The following is a 24,407-nucleotide window of genomic DNA, read 5'->3' on the forward strand; positions in this document are numbered from 1 at the left end:
TCTCTCCAGAGAACAACCACAGACAGACAAAGTTTTTTTCCCCAATTTTAAAAAGTTCTAGCCCTTCTATTGGCTCTTTTGGTCAGATGCCCACTCTCTTCCTTTTACCTATGGGCTTTTTTGAGCCTTTACAGGTAAAGCAAGTAGAGAGCAGCTACTAACAGGGATTTTATAGCTAACTCTCTGGCTGGGTGCCCATAAAAGGGAGCTCCCCCTTCATTCATCACATGGGGTGAAAGGGCCACTAGGACTGGGTAGTTTGAAGTGGAAGTGACTTTCTGCTGCTGCAACTCAGTCGCTAAGAAGTCCATAAGGGCCCCTATCCTGCAAGCTGCTTCTCACAGTCAGACTCATGCACTAATCCAGGGCCCTGCTGGTATTTGGCTGGGCATAAGGGTCCTGCTCCCTGGACCATTCCGTGCTCCACAGAAATCCAAAGAGGAACATAGGGCTTGTCAGACAGGACTGGGCTCTAAGCTTTTAAGAACGTGCCTGGAACTTTCTGAAAATTCAGCAAAGGGTTAATGGTAGCTTAGGAATTGGCTGCAAAATTAACTTGATTAAATTCCTGCCCGTCAATTAAGCCAATATCTTTGACTATAATGCTATTTAATTCGCAGCCTGGAACAGTGCAATAAATCAACGTTTACAGATGTCTCCGGCAAACCTTTGATGGATGAAACGGGGTAGTTTCGGAAGTGCATGGAAAATTTCAAATAAAATCATATCCCCCTGTGATTAATATAGCTGTCTGTGTTGGTATTTGCTCCAGAAGGCACCAATCCAGATATGCTTAACATCACATGCTTTCAAAGACAGCATCAGGTGCCTGATCCAACCAGGCCGAATGCTCTCTAGTTGCAGTGCCAAGCTGGGAGCCATAACAGGCTCTTATCAAGGGGTAGCTGCTTTTTATGGGGAGCTCGGGCCGTGACTGCCTGATGAGGGTCCCACCTAGGGGTAATTGACTGTCCCGGGGACTGATTACTAAAGAAGCAGCTGGACCTAATAAAGGTAACCAGAGCTCAGTTAGCGCGAACTTCAAAGGGAGATAGGAGACTGAGGGAGGCCTGAGGCAGAGGGCAGAACAGGGAGCCTCGAAGGGGAGCTCTCTGGGGAACCTACCAGGATGGGGAGCCTGTAAGAGGCGCCCCTGGAGAGGGGAGCCTCCTAGTCAGAGGGCTTTACCCCTCATCCCCCAGACGTTGGCCGGAAGCCCGGCCTGGCAAGGATCTCCCACTGTCCCTGGAGACGCATCACAGCACGCAGACCTCCGCGGACCTGAGACTCCAGAGAAGGATGTTACTCTGGTAGGGGCAAGAGGCCTAGCAGCCAGGGCTGAGACTGGCACCAAGAGAACCCTGGAGGGAGACTGGGTAGAGATGATCGCTGGACTCAGGTGGGGGACATGGTCGAAGAATGACCTAGTCACCCCACCGGGACGTTGGGGTGAATGTTTTGTTCATGTTTCTGCCTCGGCTTTTCTGTTGACAAATGGGACTCTCTGCAAGGAGGGGCTCTCTAGCATGTAACCGGTGTTGGTACTTGCTGATACCCTGGATGAGGGGCAAATTAAGCAAAGGCTCATCTGCAACACTACGCCCGCCCACAAGGGGGTGTGCTGGCTCACGGCGTATGCACCTACTGTTATTCACAACAGAATTTCGACCTGCTGCTGCTGCCCCCTGACATGAAGGATTTCGGTGACGCTATTCAGGATTGATCCGCCTTGAGTGGTCATATCCATCCGTGCAAAGGGGATGCAAACGAGGATAGTAAGAGCCTACAGCTGCTCTGCCTGGGGTAAATGACAATTCAAGGAAGGCAGTGGAGAGTCAGGCCTCTTGCAGAGCACTGACTGTCTGCGTGGGTGTGTCTACACGCACAGCGAGCTGGAGGGGTAATTTCCACCTCAGGCAGACGTACCCACACTAGCTCTGGTGGAACTTGCATGCTAAAAATAGCAGTGTAATCATGGCAGCGCGAGTGGCAGGATGGGTTAGCCACCTCAAGCACAATCCTGTCTGAAACCTAACTCCAGAGTAGACATACCCTGTAAGTAATGATGACAGGATTACCTCCCCTGTAGGTTTTAGAGTAGCAGCTATGTTAGTCTGTATTCGCAAAAAGAAAGGGAGGACTTGTGGCACCTTAGAGACTAACAAATTTATTTGAGCATAAGCTTTCGTGAGCTACAGCTCATTTCATCGGATGCATTCAGTGGAAAATACAGTGGGGAGATTTATGTACACAGAGAACATGAAACAATGGGTGTTACCATACACACTGTAAGGAGAGTGATCAGCTAAGGTGAGCTATTACCAGCAGGAGAGAAAAAAAACCTTTTGTAGTGATAATCAAGGTGGGCCATTTCCAGCAGTTGACAAGAACGTCTGAGGAACAGTGGGGGTGTGTGTGGGGGGGATAAACATGGGGAAATAGTTTTACTTTGTGTAATGACCCATCCACTCCCAGTCTCTATTCAAGCCTAAGTTAATTGTATCCAGTTTGCAAATTAATTCCAATTCAGCAGTCTCTCAGTGGAGTCTGTTTTTGAAGTTTTTTTGTTGAAGAATTGCAACTTTTAGGTCTGTAATCGAGTGATCAGAGAGATTGAAGTGTTCTCCGACTGGATTTTGAATGTTATAATTCTTGATGTCTGATTTGTGTCCATTTATTCTTTTATGTAGAGACTGTCCGGTTTGGCCAATGTACATGGCAGAGGGGCATTGCTGGCACATGATGGCATATATCACATTGGTAGATGTGCAGGTGAACGAGCCTCTGATAGGGTGGCTGATGTGATTAGGCCCTATGATGGTGTCCCCTGAATAGATATGTGGCCACAGTTGGCAACGGGCTTTGTTGCAAGGATAGGTTCCTGGCTTAGTGTTTTTGTTGTGTGGTGTGTGGTTGCTGGTGAGTATTTGCTTCAGGTTGGGGGGCTGTCACACTATCAGCCACGCTATCAGAGACTATCTCTCTGGTCACTCAATTACAGACCTAAAAGTGGCAATTCTTCAACAAAAAAACTTCAAAAACAGACTCCAACGAGAGACTGCTGAATTGGAATTAATTTGCAAACTGGACACCATTAAATTAGGCTTGAATAAAGACTGGGAGTGGATGTGTCATTACACAAAGTAAAACTATTTCCCCATGTTTATTCCCCTCCCTCCCCGCCCACTATGGTTCTTCACACGTTCTTGTCAACTGCTGGAAATGGCCCACCTTGATTATCACTACAAAAGGTTTTTTTTCTCTCCTGCTGTAATAGCTCACTTTACCTGATCACTCTCGTTACAGTGTGTATGGTAACACCCATTGTTTCATGTTCTCTGTGTATATAAAATCTCCCCACTGTATTTTCCCCTGCATGCATCTGATGAAGTGAGCTGTAGCTCATGAAAGCTTATGCTCAAATAAATTTGTTAGTCTCTAAGGTGCCACAAGTCCTCCTTTTCTTTTTATAAATCCTAAGGACGGCCCTGCTGCCACAGGCCTCCCTATGTGACCTCAGGCTGGTCATTTAGGTTCAGACCCTTAAAGCAATACCATGAACCCTTCTGGACCGAGATCACCAACGAACTCAATGGCAATTAGGCGCCAAAGTACGTTTTGAAGATGTGGGCCTTAGTCTGTCTGTGCCTCAGTTCCCCAGTGAGACCACTGGAGGTGCTCAGATGCTATGGCGACGGCAGCCATGTCATTACCTAAGCTGGAGAGATTTGCAAAGGGTTTGTATATCTGCCTCCTTTAGCTGCAGTATCGTTAGGGGGGCTTACGAGACCCCCGCCCCGCTGATGTTCCCTCAGATGATTTATACGCTAGCTGGTCCGTTACAAGCTCTGTGGAACAGAACCAGCCTCTCAGCCCACACAGCCGCTCTGTTCTTCTCCCCGCAGCATGTGGGACGGCGGAGGTGGCCGACATCTTGTTCCTGGTGGGTGAGTCCTGGAGCGTGGGGGAAGGGAACTTCCGGCTGATCAAAGACTTCGTCTACAGCGTGATCCTCTCCTTCGAGAACGTGGCAATGGGCAAAGAGGGCGTTCGGCTGGGAGTGGCACTCTATGCGGAGAAGCCAAGGTGGGGCAAACCTTCATTTCCTGTCAACACAGAGAATCTCTAAGTCCCACCTCTGTCTGGCAGTGAGGCTGGAGTGGATGTATGTGAATCATAATCCATTGAAAGGCATGTTCAAATTTAAACCAGGAAAGGTGCATTTAAAAATACCGGGGCTTGGTCTGAGGCCCCACCGGATGCCATGGTGGTGGGCAACTAGGGTGACCAGACAGCAAGAGTGATAAATCGGGAAGAGGGTGAGGGGTAATAGGTACCTATGTAAGACAAAGCCCCAAATATTGGGACCGTCCCTATAAAATCAGGACATCTGGTCTCCCTATGGGCAACCTTATGCACCCCTAGCTCTGGTGGTGGTGTTTGAAGGCTTGGAGAGCTTATATTGAACGATTACTTTCATTTGGCTCTTCCACAACTCAGCAATGAGATTCAGCTAAAAGCTGAAGCCTGGAACCGTCCGCCTGCCATCCAAATACGCCCCCCTCCCCCTCCAAAATGGAGGATGACCACACCCTGGACCCTTACACAGCAAAGACACAGCAATCGTGTGCTGGTAGCTGACATGATTATTTAAGGGTTGGGCTTCCTGTGCATTTTCCAAGTTCCAATCTGCAGCCTGCTGGATTGGGGTGACAAAGGCCCAGACCCTCACAGGTTTCCTCAAACTGAATTCAGTGGGAGTTAAGGGCCTGAATCCTTTTAAAAATCTGGCTCAGAGCCAGCAAGGGGCCGTCCCTTGTCCCAGTAAAACTGTTTTGGGGAAGCTTCCCAACGCTGCCCTCAGTTCCATGCATACAGGCAATGGCATTCATAGCCTCTTCGTCATCTCCCTTCCTGGGGAAGCCAGTGGAATTGCGCTGGCATAGAACTGGCATCAGGTTGAGGAGAACCAGTCCCAATGGGCTTGCGTGGTGGAAAGCACCATCAGCCTCCGTATGGTTTAATAAAGCTTTTCGGATTCAGCTCGGTTATTTTGCAGGCTGACGCGGGGCTGTAAAATGGGAGTGTAGGTGCTTGAGCTTGGATGTCTACACCGCAGCTTTGCAGCCCCGCGAGCCCGAGTCAGCTGACATGAGCCAGCTGCGGGCGTTGAATGGCTTTGGAGACAGAACCTCAGAGTCATAGATTCCAAGGCCCGAAGGGACCATTGTGATCGTCTGGATAGTGCAGACCATGGAACTTCCCCAGAATAAACCCTAGAGCAGATCTTTTAGAAAAACATCCACCCTTGATTTAAAAATTGTCTGGATTGGAGACTCCACTGTGTTCGACTGGTACTAGCGGTAGATGCCTTACCCCCTGGGCCCCACCTCTGGAGATCAATAGCCCTCATTCAGTGGCGTGACATTTCAGTGCGAAGAAGGGGAACAAAGAGAGCTGGCGTATCTGCCAGTGATGTCCTTTCACTGACCCTACATGCCCTTTCCTTTCAGAAGGAGCTGAGGTTTGGCGTGCCGACCTATGCCTTCAGATGTTGTATTGTGTGATCCCTACTGTGATTCACGGGGGATGCAAAATAAATGCTCTCTCTTTTGCGCCCCCTTTTCTTCCTGCTCCCAGGATGAGTATTGAGTTGACGGATTACGTCACCATCGAGGAGGTACTGGTGGCCGTCAGGGAGCTCTCGTTCCAAGGGGGCAGTGCAAAAACAGGGGATGCCCTGGTGTTTGTGGCCCATGTGGTCTTCAGTCCGGCAGCAGCAAGAGGAGATGCGGCAAAGGTCAGTCCCTCCCACATGGTCATGGGTTGAATTCAGGACTTCTGCATCTAAGAGCATGAGCCTTTACCGCTTGAGCTAAAGGAACAGATTTCCTAGCTTGATGTCAGTAGCAGACTCAGGAATCTGTATACATGGCTTAGCCTCTAGAGGGGGACAAAGAGCCACCCTGCGTTAGGGCCGGTTACGTGACGAACAGCTGACGTGGCGAATGGATTGTGTGTTCCTGGAGGGTCTCCTTGGAGAACATGTAGCCCAGCTTGGCAGAATAGCAATCAAATCGGGCACTGCTGTAATTTCTTATTAAATTATTAAATAAATTTCTTCTTATTATTAAATTTTTATTAAATTATTATTAAATTTCTTATTATTAAATCCGATGAAGTGAGCTGTAGCTCACGAAAGCTTATGCTCAAATAAATTGGTTAGTCTCTAAGGTGCCACAAGGACCCATTTTCTTTTTATTAAAGAAGCCTTCTTCTGACTGGGTCGCCCACTTCCCCAAATTGAAATGCTGCATGTTCCTTTCCCTGCTAGGGACTTTGGATTCTGGGAAGCCTCAAATGGAGACACAGTAGTTCTTGTTTGCTCTGCAGACCCTCAAGAGACAGGGCAAAGGGAACGTTGCACGGCCTGTCTGGCCCATTCTTCTCAGCTGACTGCTACAAGGAGGTTGCTACCAAGGTGGCACCGAAGAGTGAGCAGTGGGGTACGGGGCTGCTCACGTCAGCTACTGTTTCCGATCTGGCCCTGGTTGATAGTGGCTGAAAGTGGTTACCATCTGATGGCTCATTGCTGGTCTCAGGACAGGGGGCCATGGGTTCCTGGTGTCTGAGATGCCCTAGCTGGGCAGTAGAAGGTGTGCAGGGAAGGAAGCTTGCATGGATGTGATTCCTATTCTGTGGAGAAGCAGCAGCCTCCCCTTTCCAGGGTCATCAGCCTGGCTCCTTCCTCGCCGGGCTCTCCGAGGAAGTGCCTCATCTGCCGGTAGAGCGCGGCGGTCAGTCGCAGTACATGTTGGAGATTGCTCACGTTGGACACCCTGGTTACCCGGCTGTGACTCTGCTTCCTTGCAGATCGTTGTTTTAATCACAGATGGGAAATCTGCCGATTCTGTCGAAGATGCGGCTTTGGTGCTACAGGACAGAGGAGTTACAGTGTTTGCTGTGGGTAGGTATGGTAGAAATGAAGACGCTGAGAACGTCACCACTGCGGATTGTGTATACGTGGCAGGGTGTACACGAATGCGTGCTACATGTGTGTATATATATATACCCCATAGAATACTGAATAGACCAAGGGCTAGATACTACAAAATACTGCATATCCCCCAGGGGAATACACAGCAATGGGAACTGCAACGCCAAGGGACTACACCTCTAAACACTAGGTCTGAGTCTCCGCTCCGCTTTGCAGGAAGCTGTAAATGGCAATGCCCGGTAGAAGGCAGTGACGAATCAGGCCTCTTGTTTTCCCTTCCTTTCCCCACCCCCGCGCCTTTAGGAATTAAGAATGCCGACAGGAACGAGCTGAGGAAAATAGCTTCCATGCCTGCCGAGGAGCATGTGCTTTACACTGAAGATTTCCACTTGCTGGGTAACTTGTCCCCTAAACTCTCTCGAAGGCTCTGTGTCACGGCCTCCGAGCCTCCGCGCCCCACCAGGCAGGCTGTGGATGGTGAGTCTGGACCCCTGCCCACTCTTATTTTCCATTTCATTGAATCAGGCCCTTTCTCTGGGGCAGGAGGGGGTGGGAGGCTCCGACATCCCAATAGACTTGCTCTCTGCATCCCATATATTCACATCAATAGACGTTTAGAGCTTGACAAAGCCCTGGCTGGGATGATTTAGTTGGAGTTGGTCCTGCTTTGAGCAGGGGGTTGGACTAGCTGACTTCCTGAGGTCTCTTCCAACCCTAATCTTCTATAAATCTATATGAGACCTGTAGGGTATGTCCACACAGCATTTAAACCCCTAGGGCTGGCCCATTTCAGCCGATTCAGGCTCATGGGGCTCAGGCTACAGGGCTATTCAATTGTGGTGTAGACGTTTGGGCTTGGGCTGCAGGCCAGCTGTGAGACCCTCCCCCCTCATGGGGTCCCAGAGCCCAGGCTCGGGCTGGAGCCTGCATGTCTACACTGCAATTAAACAGCCGCGTAGCCCAAGCCCCGCGAGTCCGCGGCAGCTGACACGGGCCAGCCGTGGGGGGTTAACTGCAGGGTAGACAGACCCTTAGAAAGCAGCCAGCCACCGGTGCATCCGGTTTGTTGTTCAGAGGGCAGTGCCCACATTGTCCTTGATTGTGTTTATTTCACGCTGGTGACGCTGGATCACAGCACTGGCCCTGGAGAGAGGAGCAACAGCAGGAGATGAGGGACAGTAGTTGCCTGTGGTTGGAAGCCCCGCCTGGGATATTAGTTTCACCCCATCCAGGGAGCAGGATTTGCCTCTATCCCAGGGCCTGGTACGAAGCCCACTGAAGTCCAGTGGGGTGAGTAACTGAGTTTTCAGTTTTGTGGCCGAACCAGAAAAGAAAAAAAAAGTTTCAGGTCGACTCAAGACAAAGATTTTTTTTTTGAAATTTTCAGCGAAATGAAAAGCTCGAAAACGTTTTGTTTTGGGTGCAACTGACCATTCTGTTCAACCCAAAATGAAAAGTTTCCTAGTGTTTTCAAGGGTTTTTTTTTTTTGTAAACCTTTCAAATAATTCATAAAATTGGGGTAAAATTCAAAATGAAAAATCGCTGTGAATCGAAAAGTCAAAACCTATCAATCAGCTTTGGGAATTGGTTTTTTGTTTGTTTGTTTTTGTTTCTGAAACAACTCGAGGAATTCAGCACAAATGTGTGAGCTGTTTCAGGCGACTGGAGTATGCCTTTGTGGGCGAGAAGAAAGTTTCAGAGGAGCAATGGGGAGGGATTGCATTGACTCCAATGGGCTGTGGATCAGGCTCCCAGTCCCAAGTGGTTCATCAGCCTGCATTTAAAAGCCTCTAGTGATGTGGACGGGTGTTTCCTAATGGGGGAAAAACAGGAGCGAGCCCCCCCTTGCAGCCGTTGCTACTGCCCAGCGGACAGACAGACAGCTGCCAGACTGAGCAGGAGCCGGCTCAGTGCTAGGATCAGAGATGCCCAAGTGTTTTAACAGGCAGAGCTGCCGTAGTAACTGATGTGTCTCTACCATGACGACAGAGGATCAGGGAACTGATACCTTGGGATTTAGCTGGGCTGTACCTCACCCATTACTGTGTGCCCATATCTAAAAATCCCATAGGAACTCTAAAAATCCCATTTTCTATTGAACTCTACCACATTTTGGACCATCCTAAAGATTGTAATAGAGTATTCTAACCCTGCCACAGAATCCCATCCGGGCGCTTAAAAAAGAAGCTCGAGAGGAGCCCATTCTCTATTAATTTGTGTAGATTTTTAGAATAATTTCTGTGGAACTTTACTAAATGTTTCTAGAACCCTATTGGATTAATCCCATATCAATTCTCTAGGACCGCTCCATAGGGGTACGTGTGAGATCTTTAGATTCTGGCATAGGTCTAGAGCCCAGCTGCTGGTCCCCTTCAGTCTTACCAGTTGGGTTGCTTTGGCTGATGTTTTCTTTTCAAGGCTATCTCTGGAAGGGGAATGGCAGCTTTGTTAATAGAGGCCCTCCCAGGAGTCCTGTCCTGCAGTGTCTCTAACAGCCCAAATCACGGAGTTTTATTTCTCCATCTGCTTTTAGTGGAGAAGATCGTTGGTCCCCGGGATTTACTTGTCAGCGAACAAAGTTACAGCTCTTTGAGGCTGACCTGGACTCCCGCCACGGGGAAGGTGATGGAATACCACGTCCTCCTGAATTCACTTTCTGCTACTGGGCAGCTTATTTCTGAGGACCAGCGGCAGGTAGACCTCCTCCCTTCCTCCCGTGGTCTGCGTTTGGCACATGGAATGCTTGTCATCCCCTGATTATCAGAGCCTCTGAGTGTGATGGCTGCTATCTTGGCCAGTGTACCAGGGCAGGACAGGTTGCCAGCTTTCTGACCGAACAAAACCAAACACCCTTACCCCGCCCCTCCTCCGAGGCCCCACCCCACTCACTCCATCCCCCCTCCCTCTGTCGCTCACTGTCCCCCTCACTCACTCACGCGCTCATTTTCACCAGGCTGGGGAGCATTGGGGAGGGTCCCTTTCTGACCAGGTGTTCGGTTGAAAACTGGACACCTGGCAACCCCACCTGGGCAGCTGGAGGTTCCAAGGCTCCCCACAGCGGCTCAGGCTCCCTGGGCAGCTCTTACCATGGCCCAGCTCTGGCTTCCAGTCTTCTACCTGGGTTGGGTAGAACGTGAGAACAGCCCACTTTCTTGTAACGCTCTCGCCCTTCTGCTTCTAGACGTTGGGGCATAGGGGCAGTACAGAGCATGCTACCGGCACGTAGCCAGTAAACAATAGTAATCTCTTATCTCATTGGACCAGATGCTGCCACCCCAACTCACAATGAGCGGTATTCTACATAGCATCTGATTTCAGGGGGCCTGCTCACAAAGTAAGGGACTTCTCAGGGTAAGAGTAGCAGATTCTGGCCCAGCATTCAGTGTTACCTTGAGAGTTGTTATTATTTACACTACAGTAGCCCCAACCGAGATGCGGGCCCCATTGCGCTAGGAGCTGTACAAGCACATAGCAAGAGACAGACTGCTCTGGAGAGTTTTCCTATCCAAATAAAACTCAGAAATAAATAAGCCTATTTTTCAGCCTACATTTTTTGCTTACCAATTTCATCCCCTTGCTTCAGATCCAAAGGCCTTTGATCATGGAAAGTCTCCCACTGACTTGAGGACACTGCCTTGGATCAAACCAGATTCTCCTTTGTAATGGCTTCCCCTTCATGGTATTTACACCCTTGGCTGTAAGTGTAAAGAGGGAAAATCCCCTTCCGACGCCCAGCCAAATCAAAGGGACTGTATCCTGCTGTCAAAATGCTTGAACTCCTGGTTGGCATTCTAGCACCGTCCTTCCTCATCTGCATGGCTCGTTGTGTAGCTCATCAGAGCCGGAGCCTGCTTCGCCCGACAGTGACCGGCTAAGCGCCTCTCTTCTCTTGTCTGTGACAGATTGTTTTGGATGGCAACAAAAGCACCATGCTGGTGTCCGATCTGAAGCCCGACACAAACTATTTCTTCACGGTCCTGGCGGTCTACGCGGACGCCCTCGGGGAGTCAACGGCCGTTAAAGGGAAGACGAGTGAGTGTGTCCTTTGGAAACTGTTCCCCTTGTTATTTATTTGTTGGCATGTCCAGAAGCCAGGCTGGAAAGTATGTGTGTTGGGTGCAGCCTTGGAAGCATCCGATACTGTCTGGTTTAGTGAATCATGGTATCTAATTTATCAGCGATGGTGTCCAATTTAGTATAATTTCCAAGTGCCTGAGAATGGGGGAGCTTGCTTAGGCCACGGCTCTGCATGTTGCTTTGTGCATTGGGCCCATGAGGCTTAGCACCAGTACAGAGGTCTGCTCATGAGAGCAGGATCAGGGACTTAATTATTTCATGGAAATCTGTCATGCTGCAGGTCGTCCTGCAATAATCCATAGCAAGAATGCAATTCACCCCAGTGCAGAGAATGGAGGCATATGCACAAGGCATATGCACGGCTTTGTGTTCCCCAGAAGCTCTGTTTTGAGAGTTGCAGTGGATTTAGGTCGTGTCATGGCCGGGTACTGGCTGTCTGCACGCAGGGGTGAATTTTGCCCAAGGAGAACACCATGTTGCACGATTAAGTTCCTGAAGTCAGTAAGTGACCTAAGTGAAGATCACTCATGCCCCTGCTTGAGATGCTGATCTGTGCATCGGGCTGGTCCTCTACACAGTGGTGACTTTCACCCAGTCACCTGAGTCCCTGAATCTTGCCCTGGATCATCAGATTGCCAAGACAGCAGCTTCCTGTGGGGCTCTACTTCAGACACATTTTATCGGGATTTCCTCTGTACCCTAACGAGCGATGTCGAACCTTTCTGCTGTTATGTTACTGCCTTCCGTTAAGAGCCAGTTTCCCAGTGTCAGAAATATAGGCCAAATTCAGGCCAGGTGCCACACCAGCAAGGCTCCCGTTTACTCTGGGTCTGGGTTTGGCTGACTGTGTGAGTCCTGAACCAGGTGTTGCTGCACGGCAGGTGTGTTAAGGCATTGCCCCGGTTCAGCTCCTCTGTTTTGCGTGAAGCGTCTAGTCTGCTTTTCCCGAGGGACCTACTTTTTTGAGTGGTGTCTGGCTTCTTGAGGGAGGATCTCAGACAGGATTAAATAAATAATGAGTCTTAGATTGTTAGACTCATAGACTTTAAGGCCAGAGGGGACCATCACGATCATCTAGTCTGACCTCCTGCAGGTTGCAGGCCACAGAACCTCACCTACCCGCCCCTGTAATAGACACCTAACCTCTGGCTGAATTACTGAAGCCCTCAGATCATGGTTTAAAGCCTTCAAGTTACAGAAAATCCACCATTTACACTAGTTTAAACCTGCAAGTTACCCAAGCTGCAGAGGAAGGCGGAAAACGCTCTGGGCTTCTGCCAGTCTGACCCAGGGGAAAATTCCTTCCCGATTCCAAATCTGATGATCAGTCAGACCCTGAGCATGTGGGCAAGACCCACCAGGCAGATACCTGGGAACAAATTCTCTGTAGCAACTCAGAGCCCTCCCCATGTGCTAGTGTCTTGATGATGTTTTCTTACATACACTTACCAAGAATAAGATGGAATGTTTTGGTGGGAAAAGTAAAGTCACCCGATATATCTTCTGATCCCCACTAGTGTAACCCTTCTGCCTGTCAGAGTTGGCAGCAACAAGGGCCGGGTTCAGTATCTAGGGGATCCATTCCAATAACACAATGCAAAACCGGCTCGAGCCCCCACCCAGTGACCTGGGACAAATATATACCACCCCCGCTGGGCGCCTCCAAGAGGCAATACTTCCTCTCTCGCAAGCACATACTCTGAGTGTAACAAAAAGCCTTTTAATAACAGAGAGAAACAATGTGGCATTATGTTGGGGAAACACCACCAACAGGAGTCATAATACAATCCATGAGCAAAAAAATCCACCCCAAGTGGATCCAAAAATCCAAGCAAATTGGGGCATGTCCTTTCCCTTTAGTTCTGGAGTCCAGCAACCCAAAATCACACAAAGTCCCAAAAGTCCAACGACCCAAAGTCTCTGTCCCTGGTCAGGGCAGCCCCAGAGTTCAAAAGTTTACCTGCAGAGTTTTACCTCCCAACCTGGGTGGAGATTGGGGGAGGTTAAGGGGCACCTTACGTGGTCCAAAGCTGATGACCCCACCTCTCCATGGGGCTCCGCTCTGCCAGCCACCCCACGGGCTCCACCAGCCGCTCCGCTCCACCAGCCTCTCCGCTCCGCTCGCCGTCCCGCAAACTGCTCCGCTCCACCAGCCGCTTTGCTCGCCGTTGCACACCATATAACTGCTCCACCATACATCTTCAGGCTCCCCCACCACTTAACACAACACTCAGTGATTTCAGCTCTTAGTCAGTTTGGCTCTTTTGTGATTTCAGCTTGTAGTAGGGGAGCCTCAGTGCTGGTGCACCATTAGCCCAAAGTGAATTCAGCTCAGCAGCCTGTAACTAGACTCCTAATGGAATCAAAATTAGCTCTGATATTCCACAGTGGAGAGAGGAAGAAGTGCAATTAGCATGTAAGGCTCTCACCAGGGGGCCCATGCCATCAAGTATTAATACCTGTCCTCAGCCTCTCTCCATTCACAGAGTTTTGGAACCCATGTCCCTTGCCTAGCGAGTGCTACTTAGCTGATGGCGAGTCCCTCCATCATAACAAAAGGCCAAGTGCAGTTCCACTGTCCTTGATTCCCATAATCAGGGTAATAACAATTTATTCTTCCTGCCCCAATAACAGAGACACTGGGGATCCCACAGCAGCCAAAGTCACCATTTGGGCAGCTATGGCCTCATTCTAGGCGGGGTGGGTGTGCCTATGCAAATGAGATCAGCCCCTGAAGTTCTTTTCCACAACTTGCCACACCTCACCACCAGATGTCAGGGTGGAGCTCATCCTGACTCTGCTTACACTAGTGAGCCGGAGGCAGGAGCTGTAGCTCTGGCTGCTGTGGCTGGTTGGATCAGTACAGAGCCACGTGAGTAGGAGTGAACAAGATTCAGTGCATGCGCCATTGCAGCTTTGCCCCGCCTCCAAGCAAACGCTACCCTCAGTAGAGTCAGTGGCAATGCCAGGGGAGTAGAGATCCTCGAGAGTTCCCAGCTCTGTACTAAGCAGTGGTGCATTGTGGGTGATCCTGAAACATTCTCATGCTGCAACATTCACTTTGTACGGGTGCCAGTGACCCTGCAAGGTATGAGAGGGCAGGAAGCAAGGAACTAGGGATGTTAGTGAGGGGATGGAAGGGAGCATGGGGGATCTGATTCTGTGAGAGGAGTGTCTGTTCACCGCTGTGTCCCTTCACCCTTGGAGAACACGGGAGTTTCTCTTCTTTGTAGGGGGTCTTTGCTGTGGGGCAGCCTTGACCCTTAACCTCTGGGTCCCTTTTGTGTCTTAAAGCGCCCATACCTCCAGTGACCAATTTCCGGGTCATCGAAGAAGGACTCTTTAGCCTCAAGGTAGCCTGGACTCCTCCCCTAGGGAAGCTTGAAGGCTACAAGATCTACATGCCCAGATGTAAGTTGTGATCTGCTAGGTTTTCACACCAGTGTCAGGTATTTTCATGTAAGTCCTGATGCTTGGGAAAAGCAACTTCCCCACTTCCAGAGCTCTGTCCTCTGAGGCCTAGCCCGGGCATCGCAATGCAGTGGGGATCCCATTGCATCGCTGATGTATCTGTGTCACCCTGGGGCAACGCGGCGTTGGCCTCCCCCGGTGAGTTTGGAGCCTCTTGTAGAAAGCGGGGTAGTCCCATCAAGACAGGGGCTTTCCATTGCAAACCCAGATGGTACAATTCTGGGGCTAATTCTCTGATGCTGACAGTAGACTGGCAAATATGCCAGGCTCCTCTGTCCACAGGTGTCACTCACCAGGTTGTCCTATTTGCTTCTGGCCCCTACAGCAAACAGACCCGGGATGACCTATGAGCAGATTCTGGGCAGAAAAGTCACCTCTCACGTGCTTGGCAACTTGCAGGAGGATAAAGAATATACTGTCAGTATCTATGCTGTGTACCGCCAGGGCTCGAGCCAACCGGTGTCCGCTACAGGGAGAACATGTAAGAGGTTTGATCGCTGAGGTGGCATTCTTAATTGCACTGGAAATCGGGCTCAGGCCTGCTCTCCTTTGCACTCTTGCTCCTGCTCTGATGCTTGCCCCTGTGCACATGGATGCTTTTCTTTGCATGCTTGCTGTCATGCCTGTCCCTGTGCACATGTCTGGTCTTCTTTGCACACTTGCTTCTGCTCTCACGCTTGCCGCCGTGCACATGGATGCTTTTCTTTGCATGCTTATGCTGCTGCCATGCTTGTCTCTGTGCACACATGTGGTCTTCTTTTCATGCTCGCTTCTGCTCTCACGCCTGCCCCTCTGCTTATGCACGCTCACACATGCTCATACACGCTCTACCCCTATTCTTGTGCTCTCACGCACACTCAGATCTGCTTCCATCTGTCCCTGTGCCCCTGCACACTTTCCCCTGCATGCTCACCCCTGCTCCCATCCCCCATTCTTGCTCACATTCCCCGACACGTCACACTGGGAGATTGCTCTCAACCGTTCAGCCTCCGCTCCAAACCCTTTCCATTTAATAAAGGCTCAGTCAGACTCTCCTCTCACTGTCTGAAGTCAAGGGAAGCGGCAGGTGTTCGATGTTTTTGACATCCAGCACTTGTTTAGCTGCCTTACTATGGACTTAGGAGCCTAACTTTAGGAACCGTTTTTTAAAAACTCTTGGCCTTAGGGGTTACTTGAACCGTCAACTCCGCTCCTCAGCAGTGACCTGTTCTTGATGTTTCAGAGAAAGCCCCACCCCCTTCACTGCCTATAACTCCAAGCCCATCCTCAGAGCTAGGTGGGAAATGGTTTTCCCATCCTGGAAAATGTTTTGAGATTTCTAAAATGTTTCCTGTCCCAAATCACTAGAGGAGGGGCTCAGACATGGGTCTAGAAGAGGGAAGCTGGCCGTGCTGTGGATAAAGAGAACGCCTCTCGTTCACTATAGCTAGTTGCTGTCTGGGCTCCATGGCCCCGCCCTTCATCTGAGGGGGTAGGTCTATTGTTCATTTAGGCTCCACCCACCCACCCAGAATTGAAATTTCACAAGCACTCAATTAAATTGTTCCGGATCTTTCATTTCATGGAGGTCGTTGTGATTTTATGCAGAGATTGACCCCAGTTGAGAGTCTGGCCTAGTACTTAAAACAAATAGCCTTCCCTTCTGCCCCCTCCCTTCATTTATCCACTCACCCTGTGTGCCTTGCTCTCTCTTTAAGCCCCGGGCCTGCTCCCTGCCTGCAAATCTGTTGGCATCCCAGCACTCTGTGTAAATCAAACCAGATTGGTGCATCAGCGGTGCGGGCCAGAAAAAGCGACCGTGACAGCTCGCGCAGCTGGCGTCGCTGCAGCTTGGGCTCAGAGTGACTGTTCCTGATGAGCAGACAACGGCCTTTTACTAGGTGCATTAAAACCGACAGGCTATGAAGGAACTCTTTGAAATCCCTCTCTCCTCTGGCTAATGTAGGCAGGAGGCAGCCCACGGTTCCCACGGGGGTGCATGGGTTGTAATGTAGCTTCTCTGAAATGTCTGTTCCCTTTAACCCTTCCAGTGAAGCTCCTGCCAGTGAAAAGCATCTTGCTCCAGAATGAGACAACTGACACCATCCAGGCCAGGTGGACCTCAGTTAGGGGAGCATCAGGATACAGGCTCACCTGGGTGTCGGCAGGTACAGTCTCCAGGAACCAGAGGAGTGTGTCATTTTCATGATGCTCTGTTAGCAGCCTGCATCATTATTGAATCTGCTTTTGCTTTTGTCATCACCCTTGTTTAGCAGCACCAGGGTGCATGTTCCCACCCAAGCTTCCCACAATGAGATTAGAGACAGACCTGGTCGAAATCCTGACCCTAAACACCTGGGATTTGAATCCAGATCTGAGATTTGCACACGGGTCTTTTCTCTGACCCTGGATTCAAACACCCTTTATGTTGTTGTTAGGGGGAGAAGTGTTAGAAATCTAGATGTTCTTCTTTTATTTTTGCCCTGCAGGAAGGATGGTTTGGTGGTTAAAACAAAAAACAGGGAGTCAGGACACTTGCATTCTCTTCCTGCCCTGTGACCGGCTTCCCGGGTTGACCTAGGGCAAGTAACTTCTCCTCCGGGTGCCTCAACTTCCCAAGTTGTAAAATAGGGATAACACCCACCGTACAGGGGTGATTTAGTTGGGGTTGGCCCTGCTTTGAGCAGGGGGTTGGACTTGATGACCTCCTGAGGTCCCTTCCAACCCTGATATTCTATGATTCATTCAATGGTATCTCTGAAGCACTTTGAGATCCTCAGGTAGGAAGGTGCTTTAGGGCAGTGGTTCTTAATCAGGGGTCCGGGGGCCCCTGGGAGGCCATGAGAAGGTTTCAGGGGAGCTGTGAAGCAGGGCCAGTGTTAGACTCACTGGGGCCCAGGGCAGAAAACCGAAGCCTGGGGCCCTGAGCCCCACCACCCGGGGCTGAAGCCGAAGCTTGAGCAAGTTAGCTTTGCGGGGGGCCCTATCACATGGGGCCCCGGACAATTGCCCTGCTTGCTACCCCCTAACGCCGGCCCTGGCTTTTATATGCAGAAAGCCAGTTGTGTGGCACAGCTGGGCTGTGGAGTTTTTATAGCCTGTTGGGGGACTCAGAAAGAAAAAGCTTGAGAACCCCTGACCTAGGAGAGGGTGAAGTACCACCATTCCTGCTACTGTGTAATAAACTAATAATGAATGGATTTCCAAACTGCGAATAAATACTCCAAATTGCAGAGATTTAGCCAGTTCTCTCCTTTGGCTTTGGATCGTTTGGCTGGAAATCGGGAAAGCAGGCACTTGTGGGTCAGGGACAGTCTTTTTTGTTCTGTGTTTGTACAGTGCCAAGCACTATGGGGCCCAGACCCATGACGGGGAATACAAATCATAATAATTTCTTTTCCTTCTGGACTTGTTCCTTAAGAACAGGTTCTTGTGTGGTATTTCAGCCCTCGCAGAAATGCAGCAAAAGGTGTGGGTCTGTGTCTCTGTGTGTATTCCTCAGTTTTTTTAAATCTCAGGACTCCTGGGTCTCATTCCCGCTGATGCACTATGCGACTGTGGGCAAGTTACTTTACCTCTCAGTGCCTCCTGTTCCCCATTCTACAGCTGGGGAGACGTCTAGATGAACTGGCCAGTGTGTATGTGTCACTACTGACCTCTGCTGGATGGAATCGGAAACGTTCTACTCTGTGTCATAGGCCCTGCATCACATTCCTAGCTAGAGGGCTATTTGTGTGTGTGTGTGTGTGTGCGCGCGTCCATCGTATCCATTGTCCGTAATCAAATCCAACACCCGCAAATTTCCCTGACACACAACTTTGTAGCGGACCCGCAGAAGGGAACGGGAGCATTGGGTGTTGTCATTGTAACTCATACATATTCGCCCCTTTTGTGATTAATACAACAGGGGTCATTTTCCCACCCCGCTTCTAGAACGCTGGTTTGAGGGATAATTCTACACTGCAATGTACATCCCAGGAATGTGTTTCCCTGGATGGGGCTGGTTGTTCTTTCCCATCTTCCAAGACAGAGATTAGATTAAAATAGCTGCTCATGCGGAGGGTGTGTTGGCAGAACAAGGATACCACTGACACAGACAGGAAAATGAGGACATGGCACCCCCTAGTGGCTGAACTAAGAATAGCCACCGTTGGCTTTACGCACGCAAGAAGAATGAAAGGTGCAGTAACTTTTAAGAGTAGCAGCTGTGTTAGTCTGTATTCGCAAAAAGAAAATTTGTACTTGTGGCACCTTAGAGACTAACCAATTTATTTGAACATAAGCTTTCGTGAGCTACAGCTCACTTCATTGGATGCATTCAGTGGAAAATACAGTGGGGAGATTTATATACATAGAGAACATGAAACAATGGGTGTCACCATACACACTGTAACGAGAGTGATCACTTCAGGTGAGATATTACCAGCAGGAGAGCGGGGGGGGGGGCGGGGGGGACGACCCTTTTGTAGTGATAATCAAGGTGGGCCATTTCCAGCAGTTGACAAGAACGTCTGAGGAACCATAGTGGGGGAGGGGAGAATAAACATGGGGAAATAATTTTACTTTGTGTAATCACCCATCCACTCCCAGTCTTTATTCAAGCCTAATTTAATGGTGTCCAGTTTGCAAATTAATTCCAATTCAGCAGTCTCTCGTTGGAGTCTGTTTTTGAAGTTTTTTTGTTGAAGAATTGCCACTTTTAGGTCTGTAATCGAGTGACCAGAGAGATTGAAGTGTTCTCCGACTGGTTTTTGAATGTTATAATTCTTGACATCTGATTTGTGTCGATTTATTCTTTTACGTAGAGACTATCCTGTCTGACCAACGTACATGGCAGAGGGGCATTGCTGGCACATGATGGCATATATCACATTGGTAGATGTGCAGGTGAACGAGCCTCTGATAGTGTGGCTGATATGATTAGGCCCTGTGATGGTGTCCTCTGAATAGATACATGGACACAGTTGGCAACGGGCTTTGTTGCAAGGATAGGTTCCTGGGTTAGTGGTTCTGTTGTGTGGTGTGTGGTTGCTGGTGAGTATTTGCTTCAGGTTCGGGGACTGTCTGTAGGCAAGGACAGGCCTGTCTCCCAAGATCTGTGAGAGTGATGGGTCGTCCTTCAGGATAGGTTTAGATCCTTGATGATGCATTGGAGAGGTTTTAGTTGGGGGCTGAAGGTGATGGCTAGTGGCGTTCTGTTATTTTCTTTGTTGGGCCTGTCCTGTAGTAGGTGACTTCTGGGTACTCTTCTGGCTCTGTCAATCTCCTTCAGTAGAGTCCTGGAAATGTGAGATTTGCCTATCTCCTTCCAGCCAGGACAGGATTGTCCCCTGCAGATCAAAGAGCTTTTTAGTCTGAGCATGCTTTGTGTTTTGTGATATTCCCTGGAGGAGAGGAGATGACCCTTTCCCATTCTTCCCAGAGCTCCACAGATATTCCCTGCCCTGCCCTGTACCCCCAACCTCAACTTCCTGCTTTGGGGTAGCCATCCGCCCAGCCAGAGGACTCCCTTGGGAGCCCATGAACAGCACTGCCACCAGCTGGGCCCCTTTTGAAGCAGACGGGTTTCGCCCCTTCTTCCAACAGGAGTGAAGCATGTTACCTGCCCAATCACACGCAGCTGTTTGTATTTTGTGAGTTTGGTTTATTCTCCTGTGCCATCGGGGCACCCTAATGACTGACTGGCCCCCAGGAAGTTTGCGGGTATCAAAGCTGCCATATTTCAGAGTAGCAGCAGTGTTAGTTTGTAACCGCAAAAAGAACAGGAGGACTTGTGGCACCTTAGAGACTAACAAATTTATTAGAGCATAAGCTTTCGTGGGCTACAGCTCACGTCATCGGATGCATAGAACAGAACATGTAGTAAGAAGATAGATATATACATACAGAGAAGGTGGAAGTTGACATATAAACTGTAAGAGGCTAATTAATTAAGATGAGCTATTATCAGCAGGAGAAAAAATCTTTTGTAGTGATAATCAAGATGGCCCATTTAGACAAGAAGGTGTGAGGATACTTAACATGGGGAAATAGATGCAATATGTGTAATGACCCAGCCACTCCCAGTCGTTGTTGTTTTTATTTACAGTAGAGCCTGTAGGCCCCAAGCGAGATCAGGGCCCCATTGTGACAGGCCCGGGACATACAGCCCCTGCCCTGAAGAGCTGACAATCTACATGCGTGAGGCAGAAGAGAAATATGATCATCTCCATGTTACGGTTGGGAAACTGAGGCACAGAGCAACTGGCCTGCCCAGCCAGTGTAGAGCTGGGGGGAGAAATCTGCACCCCAGCTCCCTCATAAGGGGCAGGACCCAGGGAGGCTGTAGCAGGGGCTGGAATCGAACCTAGAACCTAAGTCCCCATCTGACGCCTTCACCACAAGCCCAACCTTCCTCTTCTCTCTTCCCACCGGAGCTGACCACACGTTAGGGTGGCCACCGATGGGTCTGACTGTTGGTCAGTGGTGGTGTCCTGCATGCTGTGTTCTGGGGGGTGTGGGAAAAGAAGGGGGGAACCAGTCACAGGTGAGTGTCCCTCGAGAGCTAGACTCTGGTGTATCCAGCTGTTGTCTCCTCTCCGGGGCAGGGGGCAGCGTTGAGACCGTGAACCTGGACGACACTTGTACTGACTACATGATCCCGGGGCTGCAGCCTGGGCTGGAATACACCGTCACTGTCAACCCCGTCTTTGGGGACGTGGAGGGGCCCGTGGTGAGCAGGAAGGCAACCACCCGTAAGTGCCCTGGGGTGGGCAAGTGGGAGGGGAAAGGCCTGGGAGGGCAAGTGGGTGAGATCATTCAGTTCAGATCAGCAAGAGCTCAGGCATGGAAGGAAAAGGGACTGGGGATGGGGGGTGGCAAAGGAGGGTGGCAAAGGGGCTGAACGGGCAGCTGGGGATGTGGGGGTGGGAGAGGTTGAGTAGCGCTGCTGCCCAGGAAGAGAGTTGAAGTACACGTATGGGGAAGGAAGCCTACGGGGTCACAGGACTCCCTTTGGGGACGCCTGGCCTAGGTTCCAGAGCAGGGGATGGGAAGCCAGGAAATGTGGGGGTCTAGCTCTGCCGCTGACTTGCTGGTGAACTGGGGGCAAGTCATTTTGTCTCTCCGTGCCTCAGTTTCCCTATCAGGAATACTGGGGGTGATGTTAGTTATCCTCCTTTATGGAGTACTGTGGTAGTGCTAAGATGCCACAGTGATGGGCCGCAGTGTAGATCTTTAAAATAGATGATCAGCCAGGCTGATCCCTGCATTGCTTGTACCCAGGTTGGCTCCCAGGTCTCCCGGTCACGCACAGCCACCTCCTAGCCAGTATCACCCGTGGCTGACAACCTCCCTCTGGTCTCTTATGCATAGAGCAGCCTGGTGCATTGTGGTCTTTCTTAGGTCCCTTAGGACCTGATCCAAGTCCCCCTGAATTCAGTGAGAGTCTTTCCACTCCTGTTGCATCTGTCAGACCCATAACCCGCCCCGCTTACCCACGCTGCTCGGCTCTCTTTCTTAAAGTGGCGGCGAGCGCTGTGCAGACCCTGAAAGTGACCGACGTAACAATCAACTCTGCCCTGCTCGCCTGGAATTCAGTGGCTGGGGCCACTGGGTACAGAGTGGCTTGGGGCCCTACTCCAGGTAAGCTGGCGTTTCTTGAGCCCGTAGCGCGGGCAGGCCCCCTCCGCCCAGCATTCAGTGCAGCGCCAAAGCTGGAACAGTGAGCACGTAAAATCAGGGAATGGCAGAGGTCGAGGCAGCTCAGGCAGGGGTCACTTGTCCACGTTGCACAACCCTAGAGTTGCTAACTTTTGAATGGCACAAAACCGAACACCCTAGCCCCGCCCCTTCCCTGAGGCCCCGCCCCTTCCCCAAGGCCCCGCCCCCCGCTCACTACATTCCCCCTCCCTCGGTGGCTCGCTCTCCCCCAACCTCACTCACTTTCACTCGGCTGGGGCAGGGAATTGGGGTGTGTGAGAGGGTGAGGGCTCCAGCTGGGGGTGTGGGCTCTGGTGTGGGGCTGGGGATGAGGGGTTTGGGGTGCAGGAGGGGGCTCTGGGTTGGGAGGGGTCTCAGGGCTGAAGGTTGGGGCACGGGCTTACCTTGGGCGGCTCTGGGTCAGCAGCGGTAAGGCAGGCTGCCAGCCTGTCCTGACGCCATGTTGCATGCACCCCGGAAGTGGCCAGCAGGTCCTATATTAGGAGATGGGGGGCAGCAGGCTCCGCGCTCTGCTCTCGCCCACTGCAGGCACCGCCTCCCAGCTCCCAGTTCCTGGCCAATGGGAGTGCGGAGCCGGTGCTTGGGGCGGGGGCAGCGCGCGGAACCCTGTGGCCCCCCTGCGCTAGAAGCTGAACCTTTAACGGTCTGGTCGATGGTGCTGACCGAGGCGACCAGGGTTCCTTTTTGAGCAGGTGTTCCGGTCGAAAACCAGATACCTGGTCACCCTACGACAACCCACGTGCAACGGGGCAGGGAGCTTGTTTCACTGTGGGCCCTATGGGTCCAATTCTCAGTTCCATTAAGGGCCCATTTGGGTGCTCTGGCAGCAGAAAAGCTCTCTGAATATCCCTGCACTAAGGGCCTGTCCAGCCAGTGGTGAGCTGGCGGAAGAATTCTGCACACAATGCCCCTCACTCTCTGCCCCCAGCATAAAGAGCATGGCCAGAGTGCACTGTGCTAGGGCTCCCTAGCTCCCAGGACTCATAAGGGCCATGGGAAGCAGAGTACAGACTAGAGCAGCCCAGAGGCTGCACTGACTTACACTGAGGGGGTCAGGCCATGCCCTTGAGTTTAAGGGGCCACCTGAACCCTGCTGACCCTCTCCCTGCATCAGGCCTGGGAAAGAGTTAGCAGACAATCAGGCCCCGTGAGCAGGGGCTTATGGGAAAGGCTTCTTGACCTTGTGGCTTTTCTCCCTTGAGAGGCTGTAAATTCTGCAGACCACCTGCAGCTCCAACCCCGGCCTTCCTTACAGGGATACTGTCCACTGGACTCTTTCTGGAGGGTGGAAACTGACTAATTTTGGCAGGTTTCTGCTTCAAACAGCACCTTCTTTGTTGGTTAATTTATTTCTTTTAATCCCTTTAAGGGAAAATCCCCCTGTACAAAAGTGTTTCGATTCTCTTGCTGATGTTTTGTAAAGGTACCTTCAGTGAGAGCGAAACAAACGAAGCGTTTAATTCTGCAAAGGCAGCGTGGTCTAACCCATTCGGTCCGGGCTTTCCTGTTGCTCCCTGGAGGCTGGATTGGTACAAATCCAGGTCTTTGACTGGGTCTTTGAACTTCTCTGGCCTGCATTATACAGGAGGACAGATTAGATGGTCAGAGTGGCCCCTTCTGGCCTTAATATCCATTAACTTTACTCGCTGGCCCCAGGCTTCCTCCCGCCCGCTCCACTTGCCAACATGGTTTACTCTTCAGCTTCTTTTTCTTCCCCCCAAAAGAATTCTTCCACAAAGACCGACCGCGGCAGCTGGCTCTGAACAGCTCCACCACGGCCTACCAGCTCCGAAACCTGGCCCCCGACAGCGAGTATGTGATTTCCCTCTACGTGCTCTTTGGCTCGGCGGAGGGGCCTGGGATCACTGCCTCAGCCAGGACGTGTGAGTACACGCATGGCGCGGAAGCGGTGCCTCTCCTTGCCCGGGGAGCTCAGGTACCCGGTACATACCGACAATACAGAGCGCGCCAAAGGGCACTGGAGACGCACGCTTAACCTCTTGTGATCTGAGCTTTTCATTCCAAAGTGTTATACGAACTAGCTGTATCCCCACCTCTGGAATGCAGCCACCTCTGGGGTAGAACATGACAACTTTAACCTCACAGAGCAGCATTACACCACAGTCTGGGACACAAATGGAGGAAAAATACTATAGCGAACTGAAATGCAGGGGCAATTGA

At 50.8% G+C, this 24,407-nt stretch overlaps 1 protein-coding gene across 1 annotated transcript; it reads left to right on the forward strand.

Annotated features, from left to right (window-relative positions):
* Positions 1-3,556: 3,556 nt before the first annotated feature.
* Positions 3,557-24,222, forward strand: LOC122465959 (collagen alpha-1(XIV) chain-like). Its single transcript, XM_043547317.1, has 13 exons — positions 3,557-3,611; positions 3,906-4,086; positions 5,641-5,800; positions 6,874-6,967; positions 7,301-7,474; positions 9,532-9,692; positions 10,901-11,030; positions 14,370-14,486; positions 14,872-15,027; positions 16,577-16,693; positions 21,113-21,259; positions 22,029-22,148; positions 23,951-24,222. The coding sequence occupies exons 1-13, from the start codon at positions 3,557-3,559 to the stop codon at positions 24,220-24,222; spliced, it is 1,884 nt and encodes a 627-aa protein (XP_043403252.1).
* Positions 24,223-24,407: the final 185 nt, after the last annotated feature.

This window comes from Chelonia mydas, chromosome 1 (genome assembly GCF_015237465.2).
Source record: "Chelonia mydas isolate rCheMyd1 chromosome 1, rCheMyd1.pri.v2, whole genome shotgun sequence".
NCBI classification, from domain to species: domain Eukaryota; kingdom Metazoa; phylum Chordata; order Testudines; family Cheloniidae; genus Chelonia; species Chelonia mydas.